The sequence below is a fragment of the Garra rufa genome, unplaced genomic scaffold, assembly GCF_049309525.1.
Source record: "Garra rufa unplaced genomic scaffold, GarRuf1.0 hap1_unplaced_004, whole genome shotgun sequence".
NCBI lineage: Eukaryota > Metazoa > Chordata > Actinopteri > Cypriniformes > Cyprinidae > Garra > Garra rufa.
Genome location: NW_027394279.1, coordinates 2,984,825 through 3,007,193, shown reverse-complemented (window position 1 = coordinate 3,007,193; position 22,369 = coordinate 2,984,825). Strand labels below are relative to the sequence as shown.

The 22,369-nt window shown below is 34.1% G+C and overlaps 1 protein-coding gene across 1 annotated transcript; it reads right to left on the bottom strand.

Moving 5' to 3' along the window:
* Positions 1–425: 425 nt before the first annotated feature.
* On the bottom strand, positions 426–22,107 carry LOC141312711 (POC1 centriolar protein homolog B-like). Its single transcript, XM_073832596.1, has 11 exons — positions 22,093–22,107; positions 19,791–19,875; positions 19,547–19,718; positions 16,763–16,942; positions 16,572–16,679; positions 16,368–16,483; positions 16,149–16,282; positions 14,778–14,846; positions 14,543–14,695; positions 14,268–14,345; positions 426–731 (listed from the first exon to the last, which is right to left on the bottom strand). The coding sequence occupies exons 1-11, from the start codon at positions 22,105–22,107 to the stop codon at positions 426–428; spliced, it is 1,416 nt and encodes a 471-aa protein (XP_073688697.1).
* Positions 22,108–22,369: the final 262 nt, after the last annotated feature.

The window sequence follows — 22,369 nt, the reverse complement described above, 5'->3', positions numbered from 1 at the left end:
ATTAAAATCAGCTCGTGAAAACCGAACGAAACACCAAGGAAATGCATTTAAACCAATGTTTGAGGGGTTAAAAGGTCATGTGGAAACAGACTTTACCGCACTTTCAGATAAGGACTGCACTGACCTCAATCTCTTAACACTGCATATTTGGAGAGTGTTCGTGATAGACGTGAATAATGCGTAGTTGCTACTCACGCACAAGGAGGCCCTGGGAGGAATGTAGAGCTTTATGGTTAAGTGCACTTTAGCTGGGCCTTGCCTCCCTTCAAAGTTCCCGTCAAAGCCCCCCTGGCCCAGTCCAACCCAAAGACTTCCCCTCATCTTCAAGGGGGTAGGTGTGAGGGGTTAGAGGGGACAGAGAATGAGTAATGCTAACACATTTCCCAGAGGCAAAGAAGAATGCCGTGACTTATGCGGGGTTAAGTCTATAAGGCCCGGACGGGTCGGCAGAGAGGCGCCTGACAGCCCTCGCGGGTCTGCGGCTGGATGTGGATGTTGGGGCTTAGAGAGGAGGAAGGGGCAGCAGGGAGAGTGGGACGTGAGGGCTTGAGGTTCAAAGGGTCACGGACATTCCCCGCGTGTTTCATTGTGAGCTGCCGAGGCCAGCTGACGCCAAACAGGCAACAGTGGTGCTGTCGGCGTGCGTGTGGTGTTTGCGTAAAAGAGAAAGGACAACAGAGTCGGAAAGGGTTGGTGTGAGAGAAGAAGACAGGGAGGGCCGGGGTGTAAGACTTCAGGAAAAACAAACAGGAAAAGAGTGTGAAAATATAATAGGAAGAAGGTAAGTGTAGGTCATTCTCAAAAAAATAAGGGATTTCTGACTTGCAAAATGCTGAAGTTTTATATTCAGTTCAGGTCAGTTTTCATCTGGAAAAGCTGAAAAAATTGTGGAAATCTCTAAAACGAAAGTTTAAATAAAGGTGTTTGATTCTTCCTCTTCCTTCAATTAAATATAAAAGACAAAAAAAACTAATTAAAAACTAAATAATAGTCAAAACAAATGCCAAAAAATCCCAAACAAAACAAAACAGGTAAAGGGGACAATGTGTTTTTTAGGCACCTGGCAAATTAAAAATATTCTTTTTTTTATAGAAACAAATAAACTAAATAATACAGTCATAACAAATGCAAAACAAAAACAGGTATCTCAGATGAAGGGGACGATGTTTTTTTTTTTTATGTGCACCTGGCAAATTAAAAAGATAGTGTTTTTTTTAAACAAACAAAATGATACCGTCAAAAAAACAAAAACAAACAAACAAACAGGTAACTCAGATGAGGGGGGCAATGTGTTTTTTAGGCACCTAGCAAATTAAAAATATTGTTTTTAAAAACAAACAAACCAAACCAAAATAATAGTCAAAACAAATCCAACAAAAAGTAAAACAAACAAAATCTAAACAAAAACAAAATTAAATAAGCAAATTAAAAATATTGTTTTTAAAAAATAATAATAATAAAATAATGCAGTCAAAACAAATGCAATACAAAAACAGGTATCTCAGATAAAGGACAATGTGTTTTACGGGCACCTGAAAAAATATGTTTGTTTTTTTAACACACAAACAAAATAATACAGTCAAAACAAAAGCAAAAAAAAAATCAAAACAAAGCAAAAACCAAACCAAAATAATATAGTCAAAACAAAAGCAAAAAAAAATCAAAACAAAGCAAAAACCAAACCAAAATAATATAGTCAAAACAAATGCAAAAAAAAAAAAAAAAAATCCAAAAAACAAAAGGCAAGTATATCAGGTAAAGGGGACAATGTGTTTTTCAGGCATGTGGCAAATAAAAAATATTGTTTAAAAACAAACAAAATAATACCGTCAAAACAATAAAAAAACAAAACAAAAGAAAAACTAAATAAAAAAAAAATTAATAATAATAATAATAATAATAATAATAACAATAATAATAATACAGTCAAAACAAATGCAAACAAAACAGGTATCTCGGATGAAGGGGACAATGTGTCTTTCAGGCACCTTTAAAAATATATATTTTTTTAAACACACAAACAAAATAATACAGTTAAAACAAAAGCAAAAAAATAAAATAAAATCTAACCAAAACAAAATTATAGTCAAAACAAATGCAAAAAAAAAAACATTCAAACCAAACCAAAATAATAGTCAAAACAAATGCAAATAAACAAAAAAAAAAACAGAAATTAAATAAACAAATTAAAAATATTGTTTTAAAAAAACAAAAACAAATGCAAAAAACAAAACAAACCAAATCAAAATAATAGTCAAAACAAAAGCAAAAAAACATATCTAATCAAACAAAAACAAAACAAACCAAAATAAGTCAAAACAAATGCAAAAAAAATTCAAAGGAAACTAAAATAATACAGTCAAAACAAATGCAAAAAATAAATAAATCAAACAAAAATAAAACAAAACAGAAATTAAATAAGCAAATTAAAAAATATTGTTTAAAAAAAACTAACAAAATAATAGTCAAAACAAAGGCAAAAAACATATCTAATCAAACCAAAACAAAACAAGTCAAAACAAATGCAAAAAAACATTCAAACCAAACTAAAATAACACAGTCAAAACAAATGCAAAAAAATAAATAAATCAAACAAACCAGAAATAAATAAGCAAATTAAAAATAACAAAATAAGTCAAGACAAATGCAAAAAACAAAAACAAACCGAACCAAATCAAAACAAAACAATACAGTCAAAACAAAAGCAAAAAAACATATCTAATTAAACCAAAACAAAACAAACCAAAATAACAGTCAAATCAAATGAAAAAATAAATAAATAAAACCAAAATAAAACAAACCAGAAATTAAATAAGCAAATTAAAAATATTGTTTACAAAAACAAAACAAAATAATAGTCAAAACAGAAGCAAAAAAAAATAATCAAAAATTAAATCAAACCAAACCAAACCAAAATAAAACAATATAGTCAAAACAAATGCAAAAAACCCAAACCAAAACCAAAAAACAGTTATATCAGATAAAGAAGACAATGTGTTTTTCAGGCACATGGCAAATAAAAACAAACAAACAAACAAAATAATACAGTCAAAAACAATTGCAAAAAACAAAACAAAAAAACAGGTATACCATAAGGTATCATAAGGTATATATATCTTATATAAGAAGGGGACACTATGTATTTTAGGCAGCTGGTAAATATTGTAAAAAAAAAACAGAACAGAACAAAAAATACACAAAATAGCATAAAAATGCAAAAGTGGTATGTTAAACGAAGGGGACACGGTATTTTTGGACATCTGGCAAATTAAAAATACTATTTTAAAAAACAAAATATTAAAGACAAGGTGCTTTTATAAAATACATAATCACGTTTTAATAAGGTAAGGTTACTTAAATATTTTAAATATTTTTTATAAATGAAAAGTCATAGAAGTGTTATGTTTGTCAACATATTTTGAAAATGAGCCAGGAGAGAAAACAATAAAGAATAAAAAATTGTAAAAATGTAACTTTTAAAAAACCAGACTACAACATTTATTACAAGCAACAAACCTAAAGTGCTTAGGGAGAAGATGGGAAACATTTGAATCAGGAGGAGTGAGACAGAGATGGGAGAGAAGGGAGAGAGCACTGGTGTAGGAATAGAAATGAATGACTTCCTAACAGGTGGGCCGGGGGGATGCAACTTACCCTCTAACCCTGACCAGCATTGAGTTTCAGCTGTACCTCCGGAGCCCATGACCCTCCTGTACTCTCGCTCAGAGGAAGCTGATTTGTTTGCTTACCCCTGTTCATTTCAAACACTCATGCCAAGTGAGAGAAACATCTTTTGATCTAATTTTGCTCTATTTTTTAACAAGCCTAACCAAAATCACCCCTTCACCACCTAAAAATATAACTTCCACAAAACCAATTAACCAAGCGTATGTGTAGGTTGCTTTTTGTTTAGTTTTCATGGCTGTTTTTGAGCTTAGAAAAATTAGCTCATTTTTTTCCATCGGTGAAAAGCGATGTTTTGATAGCTCATCCTACGCAGTTCACAGAGGCGCTTCCACCTTCCATTCATGCTATGTTAAAAATAACTTATACAGGTAAAGAGGAAAGCAACAGTAAAATGGAGCATCAAAATAAATCACGAAACCGAGCACGCAGCACCTCTCTATTAAAGCGCAGGGTCATGGAGGGATGACCGGTGTTTTTAATTGCTGTTTTTACTGAGCTTCCACTGCTCTGAAGAGGCCATACTGTAGATATGGTGTTAAAAACATGTACACAAACAAACACTTTACAGCATAAAAGTGCTCACAATGCACAGACCTGTTGTTGTGAGGAGTGTATATTTAGCAACATATAAAGGATTAAATAGCCATTCAAAAGTATTAAGTAGTTAATCTGTTCTTCTATTACGGTGGTTCTGCCTTGAAAAAAATTGGTTACATTTAAATGTGTACAATATTTCAAAAATCAAATAAAATCAAATAAATTTCAAAAGTTTGGGGTCAGCAGATTTTGGATTTTTTTAAAGAATTAATACTTCTGTTCAGCAAGTTAAAACGGTAAAGACATTTATAATGATATAACGAATGTCTATTTCAAATAAACACTTTCCTTATGAACTTTTGATTCATCAAAGAATCCCGAAAATAAAAATAATAGTTTCCACAAACATATTAAGCAACTGTTTCTATTGTGCTTTCAAATGTCTGGAAAGCTTATAATAATGGTTACATTTAAATGTGTACAATATTTCTGCACCACTGGTGAAATTAAATTAAATTAAATTAAATTAAATTAAATTAAATTAAATTAAATTAAATTAAATTAAATTAAATTAAATTAAATTAAATTTAAAAAAAATTTAAATAAAGATTCACTGCATTTCAAAAGTTAAGTTTCAGTTTATTTTAGTGGTGGGCCGTTATCGGCGTTAACGTGCTGCGTTAACGTGAAACTCTTATCGTGCGATAAAAAAAATATCGCCGTTAATCTATTCTCAAATTTGGGTTGGGAGCTGGGTCTAAACTACGCAAGCTATGATGACTTTCACCTTGATAGTTTAACGTGGATGTATACCGAAGACTATAGAATATGGTCGCGCGTTTAAGTCTCCTCCGCCAAAACACAGACGGGATCGCGTCGTCCTCCATTCATAAAAACCGAATCTACTATAGCGAAATGCCACGTAAATTCGTCGTTTTTTGGATTCATAAATCAAATGTTGGTCAGTCACTTAATTCAAATCGCGACATGGACTAGTGTATGTGAAAACTGAAATGCAAAAAGACCGTTTTAATAGGAATCCGATATGTTCCGTTTGCCTAGCTGTATGTATGCATTGCGGAGACGAGCTTTTACTACACGCATACTGAAACACACGTGACGCTCCCGGGAATTTTTGGCATTTTCATCTCACATGAACAGATAAACTCAATCGCCCAAACTGCTGTGACTGTGAGTGTCACTTTTACCGTTTCATTTGAGAAAACTTGCATCATATCATACTGTATGACATAGAAACTTCACGGCAACCTGTCAAAATAAAAGTACGGTGTAACATGTAATGGGTTGGGTAGGTGTTGAAATAAAAAAAAAAACAATCTAATAGGTAGAAAAAATAATTTCATTGTTAGTTAGTTAGTAAACACAAGTACATCTAATTGAACAATTTATTTTCATCAAATTATCATAGAACAGCTTTATGAGCTTTATGATCCATTCTCAAAGACTTTAAGTCATTATTTGGGTAGCACACATATTCTGAATGCCTTCAGCAGAATTCAAATTTGCCATTTTAATCTAGATTAATCTAGATTAATTCCAAGATTTAATCTAGATTAATCTAGATTAAAAAAATTAATCTATGCCCACCCCTAGTTTATTTTGATTAATCAAAGAAACAATAAAACAAAATAAAATAAAATAAAATAAAAATTAATCAAAGAAACAAAAAATAAGTCAAATTTAAAAAAGAATAAAAAAAGTTTGGTTTCAGTAGAATTTGTTTTATTTTTTAAGGAATAAATACTTCTATTCAGCAAGTAAAGATGGTAAAGAAATTTATAATGATACAACAAATGTCTATTTCAAATAAATACTGTTCTTTTGAACTTTTGATTCATCAAAGAAACAAATAAAATAGAATAAAACCAAAATTCACTGCATTTCAATAGTTTGGTTTTAGTAGATTGTGATTCATCAAAGAAATAAAATAAAACAAATAAAATAAAATTCACATTTCAAAAGTTTGGTTTCAGTATATTTTAGACTTTTTGAAGAAATAAATACTTCTATTCAGCAAGTGAAGACAGTAAAGACATTTATAACGATACAACAAATGTCTATTTTAAATAAATACTGCTCTTTTGAACTTTGATTAATCAAAGAAACAAATAAAATAACATTTACTGCATTTAAAAATTTGAAGCCTTTATTGCAAATTAAATAAGTAAATAAGTTAAATACAAATAAAGTAAAGATGTTTTTAATTTATTCAGTAAAAAAAAAAAAAAAGATTCCCTGCATTTCAAAAGCTAAGTTTCAGTATATTTTGATTAATCAAAGAAACAATAAAACAAAATAAAACAAAAATTCACTGCATTTCAAAAGTTTGGTTTCAGTAGAATTTGGATTTTCTTTTAAGGAATAAATACTTCTATTCAGCAAGTGAAGATGGTAAACATATTTATAATGATACAACAAATGTCTGTTTTAAATAAGTACTGTTCTTTTGAACTTATGATTCATCAAAAAAAAAAAAAAAATAGAATAAAACCAAAATTCACTGCATTTCAAAAGTTTGGTTTTAGTAGATTGTGATTCATCAAAGAAATAAAATAAAATAAAATAAAAATTCACATTTCAAAAGTTTGGTTTAAGCAGATTTTAGATTTTTTGAAGAAATAAATACTTCTATTCACTAAGATTCACTACATTTCAAAAGTTAAGTTTCAGTATATTTTGATTAATCAAAGAAACAATAAAATTAAATTAATCAAATAAACAAAAAATAAAATAAAATAAAGATTAAAAAAAATAACAATTAAAAAAAATTTAATTTAAAAAATACAATTTTACTGTTCTGTCATAGAATAATATCTGAATGGAAGGGGTTGTGCAGATGGACAGTACAGTGAGTGAATTGCAAGAGAGCAGCTCACCGTTTGCCTTTGAGGTGTCCCTGTTACCTGCAATAGTACAGGCCCACTATTTTTAGTATCAATGTCGACGGACTGTCAGCGTATTTTAAGCTATGCCCCTCCGGGCCACCATATACCCTTGAGAGAGAGCTCATGGAGAGAAACAGAGAAAGAGAAAGAAATGTCAGATGGAGGGAAAAAAAACAGACTCGAAGCCAGATTCTGATAAGGTCCTTTCAACTCTACACTTAATGTGACGGTGCTCCATTGTGACAGGTACTTAAGATGAGGTCTGGACTGTTTAGGAACCATCTGCTTAAATGGAGGAAGTGAGATCAGCCATTAAGTTAAAGTGCCAGTGTGACTCAATGGACGGAACGGCTCTATTCTAATAGAGGGGTCAATAGCCTTTGGTGGAACTCGAAAAGCCACAGATAAAACATGAATGGAAAAACAAGATGAAAGGGACGGATGAAAAGCAACGTTTAAAGGAGCTCACTTCCAGAACAAAAATGTACGGATAATGTACTCACCCCCTTGTCATCCAAGATGTTCATGTCTTTTTTCTTCAGTTGTAAAGAAATTATGTTTTAGGAGAAAAACATTTCAGGATTTCTCTCCATATAATGGACTTCTATTTGAGTTTGAACTTCCAAAATGCAGTTTAAATGCAGCTTCAAAGGGCTCTAAACAATCCCAGCCGAGGAAGAAGGGTCTTACCTAGCGAAACAATCAGTTATTTTCTAAAAAAAAAAAAAAAAAAAAAAGACAATTTATATACTTTTTAACCTCAAATGCTCGTCTTAAGACTGAAGACAGAAAGACATGACAAAAAAAGAATATAAATTGTCTTTTTTTTTCTAAATAACAATTCGTTTTGCTAGATAAGACCCTTCTTCCTCAAATGGGATCATTTGGAGCCCTTCGAAGCTGCATTTAAACTGCATTTTGGAAGTTCAAACTCGGGAGCAGCATAGAAGTCCATTATATAGAGAGAAATCCTAAAATGTTTTTCTCGGAAAACAATTTCTTTACGACTGAAGACAGAAAGACATGAAAAAAAAGTATATAAATTGTAATTTTTTTTTTTTTAAATAACCAATCGTTTCGTTAGATAAGACCTTTCTTCCTCAAATGGGATCCTTTAGAGCCCTTCAAAGCTGCATTTAAACTGCATTTTGGAAGTTCAAACTCGGGGGCACCATAGAAGTCCATTATATAGAGAGAAATTCTGAAATGTTTTCTTCAGAAAACAGTTTCTTTACGACTGAAGACAGAAAGACATGAAAAATAAATACATAAATTGTAATTTTTCTTAGAAATGAACCAATCGTTTCACTAGATAAGACCCTTCTTCCTCAAATGGGATTGTTTAGAGCCCTTCGAAGCAGCATTTAAACTGCATTTTGGAAGTTCAAACTCGGGGGCACCATAGAAGTCCATTATATGGAGAGAAATCCTCGGAAAAATTTCTTCACGACTGAAGACAGAAAGACATGAACATCTTGGATGACAAGGCAGTGAGTACATTATCTGTAAATTTTTGTGCTGGAAGTGAACTACTCCTTTAATGGAGGAAAAAGAAAGGAAGAGGGGTAGACGGACACAATAGGTGAGAAACGAGATGAAATATTAAGGCGGACACTGAGTTCTGGGTGCGGCCGACACTAAATAAGTGATGAACCTGCCCGGGTTCCTGTGTCTTTGATGTGCGAGCGCCTGCTTGTCTGCTGGAGTCCCCGTCTGAGGTCCCTGGGTCAGCGCAGGGGATTATGGGCCGGATGAGACTTTCGCATTGACCTTTTCTATTATCTGCCTCAGTTTGCGCTCTCAGGAGAATCCAGAAAAGGTGCAATAGCACCAGAGCTGATGCCGCCCACATAACAAAAGAAAATTTGCAATAACACGACTGCGCTTGCATAACCATAACACATATTTCCACACTGTACCACCTACATTACAGCAATGACAAGGTGTGATGTATGCTTCACCGTATAGGTAGAGTAAACAGCTCGGAAAAGCACAAACAATGCACTGTGATTCAAATCAATGAGCGCTTCCTGCTGACGGCTCTTGTTTTTTTGCTTGAGGATGGCAAGTCACTCTCTCTCCGTGTAAGGCTATCTTTCTCAAAGCTCTCCCGGTGGAAAGTGAACCTTCCCCTGGGCCATTCTATCTTTAGCAATTTACTTCCGTCATGTCACGTCTTGTCACCGGAGCCGGTGGCAGGCCTTCGAGCTGGTATCCACACCTCGCGGCCACCCAATCTCCTGCTCTTTACAATACAGGAAGAGGCTCTTTGCCTGCTTCCTGTCTGTCACCCCTACAAGCAACCTTCAGAAACATAACACCAGGTGGTGCGCACACATTTAAAGACCCTCCAACAAACGTGCACACACTGAGTTGCATGTATAATTTAATCAACTATATATAAACAATAAAAACAATTTAGCAATTTAAAACACAAATGAAGATACTTTTGATAAAATCCGAGAGCTTTCTGACCCTGCATAGACAGCAACGCAAATACTACGTTCAAGGCCCAGAAAGGTAGTAGGGACATTGTTAAAATAGTTAAATGTGACATCAGTGGTTCAACCTTAATTTTATGAAGCTACGAGAATACTTTTGGTGCACAAAGAAAACAAAAATAATAGCTTCATAAAATAACGGTTGCACCACTGATGGAGTATTTTAACAATGTCCTTACTACCTTTCTGAGACTTGAATGAGTCAGTTGCATTGCCGTCTATGCAGGGAAATCTCTTAGATTTCATCAAAAATATCTTAATTTGTGTTTTGAAGATGAACAAAGGTCTTAGAGGTTTGTAATAACATACGGGTGAGCAATTAATGATCGAATTTTAATTTTTGGGTCAACTATCCTTTTAAACACTAATTTGAAAGCACTTTTGCAAATGCATTTAAAAAACCTTTTCTCACACTTTATTTATAGGAACCACACTATATTATGTCTTCAACTACTATGTACTAACATTTAAATTAACCTTTTGATACAATACACATACTACATACATGTTTTTGCATTGTACTTTTATTTATTTTTTTATATACCTGCATGTAATTAAATAAATTTAATTAAAGAAATTAAATTGTAGAAGGACTTTTATAGAGAATTTCACACTTCCTAAACTGCTGAACTGTGTTGAACAGAAGCATATTGTTGAACAATTTTAAATACTGATTTGCGGGATGTCAAAATTAAAATCCTTTATAATCAAATATATAGAATATTAAAATAATTACAGTCAAACCAAAAATTATTCAGACACCAGACATAATAAAAAAGTGTTACTAGTGGGTGCAGGACACTATAGTTCTATTATGTAAGGGAGCAAAATAAACTAAACTGTGACATATTATGCCCAAAAATTCTTCATACAGTGGACTACAAGTAAAATTGATAAAAATTTGGGACCAACAATTACTTAGACACTTTGACCTGACCATGTTTTGCTTTTTAAACCACTTTTACACCACAGACTGAACAAAATTAAGCATTGCTTGGTAATTGGTCAAGTATTTATAATAAATATGATAATATGATGCATTTGGATTTTTTTTCCATCTATTATTGATAGTAGAAAGTTTGCAAGGGAGTGCGATACAAAAAAAGTGACGCAACTAACCACTGCTAACCACCAGACCTAAGAGTTCTTTGACAGAAACTATTTGTCCGTGACTTGAGTGTTTTTGAGACATTTGGGTCTTGGCCTGTTCGCTGCAATTCAGATTCCTTTGAACTTGCTCAGGTTGCCTATGCATGGCAGACCTAATGGTCCTAATGCATCAGGGAGTCAACAAGGACCAAGATGCTAAGGAGTTCCTCTAAATGAAGACCACGTCACTGCACACACACACATATTCGAGCTGAAAGCAATCTAGAGAGAGCCAGTCAAGAGGAAGTGATGGCAGGAAGCGTCACACAAAAAGGCGCCACGGGTCATACTTCTCTCTGCCGTCCACTTCCTCCTGTCTCTGCTCCCACGCACGCAAGGCAGGGAAGCAGAATGAGGAAACTCTGCCCTAAGGGACTGTGGGATGCTCAGGGCCAGATAATGACAGGGTTTCCCTGTAAATGGGCCCTGACAGGTCGGATTCTGGAGGGCATCCTGGATTGAACTGAAGTATGAATGGAGTGAGTGAATGTGAATGTGTGCATTATGGCTAATTTTTACTAGTCAACTTGTCATCCCGAAGAGCAGCTGACTAGTCAGTGGGTTAATGTTTACTTTATGTGAATGACTCAAAATGTGCCATGCAACTTCAGCAGCCTTTTTTGTTTCCGGAAAGAGGCGTTCATTAAATGTAGCTTTAAGATTCACAAACAAATGACTCCTATGAGCTGGTTCTTTTAATGACTAGTTTAAAAAGACCGGTTTAAAATAGTCCCTGTGTAATTTACAGCATTAGCAGAGAGCAAATGTCTTGCATTTCTCGTCATAACAACTGAAATACACCTAAATTTAAATCAGAACTGAATTCAAAACTTGTGAATCAGAATCAAATCCAGATGGGATTTGCAAAAACATGAATGTGGTAGCTGCATATGATCAACACATATCTAGTGATTCTAGTCAATGAGTGTGCAGGGGTCCAAGCCGGACAATTGTTTTCTCTGTGCGGTACAGTGTGTACAGACAAAAGGGACAAATGGAAGAGAGAGAGAGAGAGATAGCGAGTGAGAGAGCTAAAGTCACAGTGTGGAGGAGTCTATTATTAGTCTATGGCTCCAGCGGCAAAGTGAGGTCACATCAGAGCCCAGCTTTAGGCACGTGTGTGTGCTCTGTGTGTTTTTGCTTTCACGCTCGAGCTGCTCTACACAGCCAGAATCAAAAAAAAAAGAGGGAGATTGAGAGGGGGAGAGAAAGGGCCAGAGAAAGAGACTTCCTGTAAACACGCGAGGCACTCACAGTCTGTTGTGCGCCGTCTCGCAGCATTTCCTCAATCCGCTTGTAAAGCAGAAAGCGCAGCATTTTGCACGGAAGCGTGAGGACATTCCCATAGTTCGGATCAAAACAGGGCACGCAATAAACAAGAAAGGTTTGGAAAGCTGCCGGCCACACAAACAGTCCAAATTTTGAGTTTCTTTGAAAACCTGCCACATTAATAGTCATCATGTGCCTTATTCGCTGTAATTATACAGTGGGGATCAAAAACTCTAAGGCCACAAGCAAAAATGCTTCTATTCATTCATTCATTCATTCATTCATGTAATATATTATTACTATTATTTTATAACTTATTATGTTATTATATAATATATATATTTAAATTAAATTAGAAATGACAATATATTTAATATAAATATAACTACTTTTTTAATTGAAGTGAAATTGAAGTGAAAACAGTGAGAGATTAAAATGTTTAAAAAAATTTAAAATTATATTAAATATAAAAATATTGTAGTTTCAAAAAATTATAGTTTCAAATTATTATATATTGTATAATATATAATGAAATTAAATTAGCAATTACATTATATTTAATATAAATATAATCTTTTTATCACAATTTATAGCATCAGAATAGCAATGCATTTCCACCGGTCTTAGTACACGATATAACTACAGAAGAGTCAAGTTTTAAATAGGACAAATATGGAAACTCGGTCATTTTTGAACACGATGCTATTGGTCTAATAGGATTCAATGATCTATGCTAAGCTATGCTAAAAGTGATATCGCCAGAACAGGAGAACGGATTTCAAAACGGTAAAACTCAACTTATTAACTCGGGGGGAGTTGGAGAATAAGACTATTTCCAAAAAAAGTGGTGTTCCTTTAAATATAAATTGTCAGTTTTAAATGTGTTTTTTTTTTGACAAATTATAGATTTAAATTAATATGTTATTGTTATTTGATAAGTATTTAAATTAAATTAGAAATTACACAATATTTAATATAAATGTATTTTTTAATCACAAATTATAATATCAGAATAGCAACTTGAGTGAAAAATTGGTAGAAAATAAACATTTATTTAATAATTATATTAAATACAAATAAATTTTTTTGACAAATTATAGTTTAAAATTATTATATATTATTATATGCTATATATTTAAATTAAATTAGAAATGACTTTATATTTAATATAAATATATTTATTTTTAATCATGAATTATAGTATCAAAATTAGCTATTTGAGTGAAAACTTGGTGAAAACTTGGTGAATATATATATAATTTTTTGACAAATTATTTATTATTCTGTAATATATACTGACATTAATTTAACAATAACATTACATTTAATATAAATATATTTATTTTGTAATCACAAATTATTGCAATCAGAATAGCAATTTAAGGGAAAACTTAGCGAAAAATGAACATGAATTTAATAATTATATTAAATATATTGATTTTTTAAAATAAATTGTAGTTTCAAACTATTATATGGTATTATATAATATATTAAAATTATATTAGAATTTCCATTATATTTAATGTAAATATATTTATTTTTAATCACAAATTAATAGCAATTTGAGTGAAAAAAATCAACATGAATTTATCAATTTAACAAATGAATTAATAATTATATTGAATGTATAGCATATTTACATTTTCATTACAAATTATAGTATCAGAGCAGCAGTGAAAACATCAATTAATATCGACATTAATTTAATAGTTATATTTAATATAAATATATGTAATTTCTTACTGCAAATGATAGTATCAGAACAGCAATTTAAGTGAAAATGTAGTGAAAAATGAACATGAATTTAAAAATTATATTTAATTACATTTATTTTTCATTACAAATTATATATCAGAATAGCAATTTGAGTGAAAACCATAAACATGAATTTAATATTTTCTTAAGATTTTGTCCCCCTTTTTGTTTCATGACAGCATGCTAGATTATTAATGTGGTCTCAGATTTTAAACCCCCCTGTCTTAAAAAGAAAACCATATTTGCCAAACAACAAAAGCGTATGAAGTAGACAAAACCACAATAATGTTAAAAATACTGATGAGATGAGGAGTGATTATTTAAAAAGAAGACATGACAAAAGAGTGGCAGTGACTGCAGTGACAACACACACCGTTCAGTGAGGGCTCAACATTAGCTAGCCTATATCTCCCTCTAATGGTTGAGCTATATTAACCAGTTCCTGTAAGAATTCAGATCTTACCGCTGTGGAGAAAAAAACACGTCCCACTTCAACCACCTGAGGGTCACCAGACTGAGTATCAGCAACAATTGGATTAATCTAAGGAAATGAGAGCATTGACGTCAACAAGCGATTATTACAAACATGAATGTAGTGTGAACGTCACAGAGCTAACACACTAACTGAAATGTCGGATTGATCACAGTGTTGACGCTGTACCAACCCCCGTGGGGAAAATCAGTACTGTTTGTGAAACACATGAGTACTGTAGTAGCGGTGCAGTTGTGGCCACTGACCTCTACGGTGCCATTCTGAGCATTGTGCCGGTGAGATGATCGAGGGTGAATGTCCATCAGGTGTGGAGGAGGATCTGGAGTGACTCGTTTGCTATGTCTGTTCAACAGATCTCTGTAATTCAGCGAATCGAAGTTGGTCTTCCACATGAGAACCTGAAACCCAGACGATCACAAGCATGAGTGACATCAACCTGATAGTAATTGGATAGTAAAACAAGCATTACATCACAATTACCTGAGAATCAGCACCTCCTGAAGCAAACAGATCTCCGTCTCGAGAAAACGCAACAGCCAATACTGGACCCTGAGAGCAGGGGAAGAAAAGGCTTTATGGCTTTTCCTATAAAGATGGGCTGTTTAATGCAGGACTATAGGACTAGATACTTTTACAACTGAAGGAATAGTTCACCCAAAATTAAAGCATACACTCCCTCACGTCATTCTAAACCTGTTTGGCCATTTATTTTTTCAATAACACTTGACAATAAAGTCCAATTAGTTAACATTGGTTACTGCATCAGCTAACAAAAACTAACATAATCACATTTGTTACAGTAATTATTAATCTTTGTTAATGTTAGTTACTAAAAATAAAAATGTTCACTGTTAGTTCATGATTTTAATTTTAACTTTAAAGTATTAGTGAATGTTGAAAATATTACTGACTAAGATTAATAAATGCTTATTTAAAGTATTTTTCATTTTTAGTTCATGTAAACAAACAAAGTGCCTTATTGTGAAGTGTTTTTTTTAAATAACGCAAATTTCACAAGAGTGTATCAAAATAGCAATTTGAGTGAAAACTTGGTGAAAAATGAATATGAATTTAATAATTATATTAAACTGAATATTATTAATATTGCTTATTTAAATTATTTTTCATTTTTAGTTAATGCTAACTAATAAAGTTAACTTATGTAAACAAATGGTACCTTATTATAAAGTGTTTTTTTAAATAAAAATAAAGTTTGTTCATTTTTTTTTTTTTTTTATTTAGATATTTTTTTATTATTATTAATATTATTTTTATGTGGCTCTAGCCATACAATGACAGTGTATAATCATGACTGTAAAGCTCCGAAACTGGAAAAAATAATAATAATAAATAAGTTAAATAATGTAATATTCATCTTTATTAAAGAAATATGGACGAGTAACATAAAAAATTAAGTGTAAGTGACCAAATATTACTTTCCAAATAAATTTTTTTAAACATAATATTATTTTACAATTTTATTAATTTTGATTATTTAAATATATATAAGTATTAAAATATTTCATATATATATATATATATATATATATATAAGAAAATTATAAATTCTAAATATAAAGTGTAATTATTACAATTCTTACACACACACACACACACACACATACATATATATATATATATATATATATATATATATATATATATATATATATATATATATATATAGCGTATGGCTACAACTATGTACATATAAAACAAAATCTACTTTTGCGTCCCACTGAAAAAAATATCAGAATATGGGCTTAAAATAAGATGCTGGTGAGTAAACTAGGACAGAATCACAATTTGTGAATGAATTCAATTTCTACTCTATTGGCAGGAGGGTGACACCTTGTGGCCGTGAAGGGTGTAAATGAGCCTCCCCTCCAGGAGGTCCAAGATCTTCATTGTACTGTCACTGGAACCACTGATCAGATAGTTTCCGGATGGATGGAAGGAAAAGCAGTTGACCCCGGCACTATGAACTGCAAGACAAAGTTAAATACTTAAAAACAAGGCTACTAAAAATAAATGAACTTGTATGAAGTGAAACAAACACTTTTCTACTACCTCTGTAATGTTGTAATAACTTGTTTGTACGAATATCCCAGATTTTTAATGTGTTATCTGCTCCTGATGATGCAATGCACGTGCCACTGGAATTGAAGTCCACAAAAGTTGCTGACCTAAACAGTAAATATGAAATATCAGTAAACTTGAACCTAAAAAGCAAAGATTAAGAAAAATAATAATAATAAAACGCTCAATTCTTACCCTCCATAGTCTGTAAAAATGTTGATGCACTGTCGTGAGGATGTATCCCAGAGGCGAACCGTCCTGTCATCACCACAGGAAGCAACAAGACGACCATCTGGTGAAAACCTGACAGGCACAGACCAAGCGAGAGTGAGAGAAATCCCACTTTATGTGGCAAAACAGGAAAGGTTACACGAATAGTCTCATACCTCGCACAGCGCACCCAGTTGGTGTGCCGGTTGAGAGAGTAGAGGAACTTCTTCCGTTCGACACCCCACACTTTCACAGTCTTGTCATCTGAGGCAGTGACCAGCCTTTGGCCATCGCTGGAGAACTGAACGCTTCGAACACTCGCTGTGTGAGCTTTGAACACAGTTGATTCGCCCTTTCTGTAACACACATGTAGAATAAGATACACTTCCAGTCAAAAGTTTTTGAACAGTAAGATTTTTAATGCTTTTTAAAGAAACGTCTAGGTTACGAAGGTAACCCTCGTTCCCTGAAGGAGGGAACGGAGACGTTACATTGGGAATCGCCTGAGAGACCAATCATCTCTGAGCCTTATTCAAAGGGCCAATGAACATTGGCGAGTGGTATTTGCATGCCGAACCACTCCCCCGTACATACGGGTATAAAGAGGGCGGCATTACAACCACTCAATCAGGTTTTCGCTGAGGAGCCGGATCGAGCCCGGCGTCAGCGCGACGCCAGGGGCGTGGCAGGGGAATGTAATGGTGGAGCACATGAGATCTTTACATGTGGAATGAAAGTTAATTCAATATATCCATAAGTCTTTAGGGATATACAAAGAAAACAGCGGCCTTCTGGCTGACCACTGGAAAAATACTGAGAAATATTGCCACAACCTGCGGGGCGAAGGAGACCCTGGCAGGAGCTCAGTCAGAACTACTCCGCATTTAGCCCTGACTGCGGGGCATGGAGGACCCAGGGTTCACCAAGGGGCTACATCCTGGGGAATAGCGCACGGATCCTCGTGGGAATGGCGCAGCAAACCGACACCAGCCGACCTCCCGCTCACCTGAAGTCCTTATGTTAGGACACGGGAGGAGACGGCCTCTGCGCGAAGGTTTATAAAACCTGGCGAAGGTATTTGGTGTCGCCCAGCCCGCAGCTCTAGAGATATCTGCTAGTGAGGCGCCATGAGCCAACGCATATGGAGAGGCAACACTCCGTTTGTGGAGTGGGCATGAACACCTAAGGGGCATGGCAGTCCCTGATATATGACAGGGAGATGGCATCTACCACCCAATAAGCCAACCTCTGTTTGGAGATAGCATTTCCTTTCTGCTGATCTCCGAAGCAAATAAGAGCTGCTCGGTGCGTGTGAAGTGCCGAGTGTGGTCTACATACATGCGTAAAGCACGGACTGGACACAATCATCGCAGAAGCTGGGTCTGCCTCCTCCAGGGACAGAGTTCGCAGGTTCACCACCTGATCGCGGAAAGGCGTGGTGGGAACCTTGGGCACGTAGCCGGGCCGGGGTCTCAGGATTTACGTGAGAATCACCGGGCCCGAATTCTAGGCACGCTTTGCTGACAGAGAAAGCTTGTAGGTCCCCTACCCTCTGGAAGCCAGGGCCCTCAGGAGCGTTGTGTTAATTGACAGAAATCTCTGGCTCGACTGAGGCGAGTGGCTCGAATGAGGCGTCCCGCAGGCCTTGGAGGGCGGCGGAGAGGTCCCATTTTTAGAGGGTATGAGGTGCGATCTGGGAGGATTCATCCTCCTGGCACCTCTGAGGAGCCTCACGACCAGTGGGTGCTTACCTAGGGATGTTCCCTCTACTGCATCGTGATATACTGCGATAGTGGCAATACACACTTTGAGAGTCGAAGGGGACAGCCTGCGCTCCAACTTCCCTTGCAGGAAAGAAAACACTACTGCAATCGTCATCTCTGTGGGTCCTCTGTTGCGAGAGGAACAGTAGTCAGCAAACAGACCCCATCTCAGTGCGTAAGCCGCCTGGTAGGGGGAGCTCGTCGGACTGAGTGATAATTTCTATCACGGCCTCTGGAAGGCCGGAAGGGTCCGCGGGTGCCACCCGTGCCCATGCAGGGAGGGGCTGCCGCGAGGGATGGTTACTAAGACCTAAGTCCGGGTGGGCTATTTTCGTGCGCAACCAACAAGACTTACTCCTCGTCCTCCCTGAACTTGCACCGTTTGTGCAAGGAGGCTCGCTGGGGAAAAACGGTGTACTTGGGCCCCGGAGGTCAGCTGCGTGCCAGTGCCACTTTTGAGAAGAGGCAACTGGCAATGGGAGGAATCGGGAAGGGCGAGCGGATGTGGCTGGGCCTTGCCGATAAAGCTCCGAGCTAGCTGCAACGTCACGGGGAGGAGTCGCCATTCTGCAGGGTGGGTGGACTGCCGTGGAGCTAGCTGCACGGTTGAGTTTCCCTGCTTCATGCGAATGGCAAGTAGCAAAATCTGCTACATTGGACTCCGTGGGAGCCGATGGTGGACAGGCTATAGTGCTCGTAGTACACAGCATCTCAACCAGAAATCTGAAACAGAAATTTTTTGTAACAATAAAAATGCCTTTATCATCACTTTTGATTAAAAAGTATTCATTTTTATAATTTCTTTTCCAAAAAAAAATTAACTGACTCCTTTTAAATGTTACAAAAGCTTTTTACTTCTAATAAATGCTGATATTTCGATCTTTCGATTCATTAAAGAATCCTGGAAAAATTTACTTAACTGTTTTAAATACTGATAATAATAACAAATGTTTTTTGAAGGATCACAGGAATAAATTACATTTTAAAATAGATTCAATTAGAAGACAGTTTTTTAAAATAGTAAAAATATTTCAACATTTTACTGTTTTTGCTGTACTTTGGATCAAAAATATGCAGGCTTTGTGAGCATAAGAGATTTCTTTAAAAAACATTAAAAAATCTTACTGTTCAAAGACTTTTGAATGGCAGTGTACGTAACACACTGAAACTCAAAAGGAGGCTTCTGCTTTTACTCACATGCTTGGAGTCCACAGTCGAACTGTCTGGTCTCTGGATGAAGATGCCACCAAGGAACCGCTTGGAGAAAAATGGACACCTGTAATGATATCTGTGTGGCCCACAAACCTGAACGCCCTAGCTTTAGGAGTGAGGTTCCAGATCATAAGGTTCTTGTCACAGGATCCAGTAGCTGCAAGAGAAGTTGCAAGTGGTTAAACTGGGATCTTCTCAGACTGAAAAAAAGAAGATAAATATGACATACCAAGCTGTTTATTATTGGGGCTGAAGTCGACACAGGAAACAACATCTTTGTGACCTTTAAAATGCCTCTCAAGGGTGGGATCCTCCTGAAAAAATACATCATAGAAGAAGGTGTAAATATTTTAAATCCAAAAGTCTGACAGAATTATTTGTTTTGTTTTAGAGGCCTACCATGCTTTTTTTTCAGTGCAAATTAAGTTTAGCATAATAATGTGAGTGAACATTATTTAAAACATTTTAACAAAATAAATAAACTGTTATTAGGTTAACTGATTTATAATTTGGTATTTGGTACTCCAGAAGATCTTAACAGATCTCTCTCTCTCTCTCTCTCTCTCTCTCTCTCTCTCTCTATATATATATATATATATATATATATATACACTGCCATTCAAAAGTTTGGGATCAGTAAGATTTTTAATGTTTTTTAAAGAATTCTCTTTTCTTACTTGATCAAAAATACAGAAAAAAATGTAATATTGTGAAATATTATTACAGTTTAAAATAAAGGATTTCTATTTTTTAAATATAATTTATTCCTGTGATGCAAAACTGAATATTCATTAGCCATTACTCCAGTCTTCAGTGTCACACGATCCTTCAGAAATCATTCTAATATGCTAGTTTATTACTTTTATTATCAAGTTTAGAAACAGTTGTGCTGTTCCTAATATTTTTTGGGAACCCGTGATTGTTTTTTCAGGATTCTTTGATGAATAAAATGGTAAAAAGAACAGCATTTATTCAAAATATAAATCTTTTCTAACTGTCTTTGTTATCACGTTTTATCAATTTAACACATCCTTGCTAAACAAAATTATTAATTTCTTTAAAAAAAATAAAATAAATAAAAACGTACTGACCACAAACGTTTAAATGGTAGTTTATATTGTTACAAAAGATTTATATTTGAAATAAATGCTGTCCTTTTTAACTTTTTATTTATTAAAGAATCCTAAAAAAAAAAAAGTATCACAGGTTCTAAAAAAATATTGAGCAGCAAAGCTGTTTTCAACATTGGTAATAAATCAGCATATTAGAATGATTTCTGAAAGATTGTGTGACACTGAAGACTGGCGTAATGATGCTGAAAATTCAGCTTTGCATCATAGGAATAAATTACATTTTAAAATATATTCACAAAGAAAACAGTTACTTCACATTGAAAGATTAGGATTTTAATGCATTTTAAAGAAGTCTCTTCTGCTCACAAAGCCTGCATTTTTTTTATCCAAAGTACAGCAAAAACAAAAAAAATGTAGAAATATTTTTGCTATTTAATATAACTGTTTTCTATTTGAATATGTTTTAAAAATGCAATTTATTCCTGTGATTTCACAGCTGTATTTTTAGCATCATTACTCCAGTCACATGATCCTTCAGAAATCATTCTAATATTCTGATTTGGTGCTAAAAAAAAAAAAAAAATTATATATATATATATATATATATATATATATATATAATGTTGAAAACAGCAGAGTACAATTTTTGTCAGGCTTCTTTGATGAATAGAAAGTTCAGAAGAACATAATTTATCTAAAATAGAATTCTTTGTAACATTATAAATGTCTTTATCATCACTTCAAAAGAATCTATGCTGAATAAAACGGAAAATATCAATTTCTATCATTTCTTCCCCCCCAAAAAATTTTACTGAATCCAAGCTTTTGAATGGTATAGTGTATAATGTTACAAAAGATTTTTATTTCAGATAAATGCTGTTCTTCTGAACTTTTAATTCATCAAAGAATCCTGAAAAAACGTACTCAACTGTTTTAAGTACTGATAATAATAATAATAATAAATGTTTCTTAACAGCAAACCAGCATATTATGTAATGTAATGATGCTGAAAATTTAGCTTTGATCACAGAAATAAAAAAATAAAATAAATAGAAAACAGTTATTTTAAATAGAAAAAATAAAAATAAAAATGTACTGTTTTTGCTGTACTTTGGATCAAATAAATGCAGGCTTGGTGAGCAGAAAGACTTCTTTAAAAACATTAAAAATCTTACTGTTCAAAAACTTTTGACTGGTAGTGAAAAAAGCATTCATACAAAAGTTTATTATGAATCGAATTTGGATGTCCAACAAACGATGGTAATACCATGGTACATGTTCAAAACACCATGATGGTAATAAGTTACCATATTTAAAAATTTATTAATTCCATAGTACTTTTTTATATTAGTGGTTAACACGAAACTTTCCAGCACAGTTGCACAGAGCTAAGTAAACCAACAACTATCTAAAATGTCCATATTCGCATTATAAAATGTTTCTAATAAGTCCTCTTACCATTACAGACGCCATTATTCCGGTAAAAATCAAAAAAGTGTCTGAATTTGGCACAGTTTGGTCTTGGTTTTACAAGTAAACAAGTGAAACTCCTTCATGTTGAGCCACTTCCCTTCTGTCAAACAAGCCGCGTTTAACCCAGACCAAACAAATCACGCTCGGAATCATCGAGTCAGCATGGCTAGTTGAACAGGATGCCGAAAAATGACTCAAAACTCCATTTAAGTCTAATTATTTACATGTATTCACCCTTTTTTAGAATAACAAAATACTAATT

Excerpts from the sequence above, each read along its gene's own strand:
- LOC141312711 (XM_073832596.1), bottom strand. Across the intron at positions 16,484-16,571 it reads ATTTTTACAGACTATGGAGG|GTCAGCAACTTTTGTGGACT; the intron begins GTAAGAATTGAG and ends TTTACTGTTTAG. Across the intron at positions 14,696-14,777 it reads CAGGAGGTGCTGATTCTCAG|GTTCTCATGTGGAAGACCAA; the intron begins GTAATTGTGATG and ends TCTGGGTTTCAG.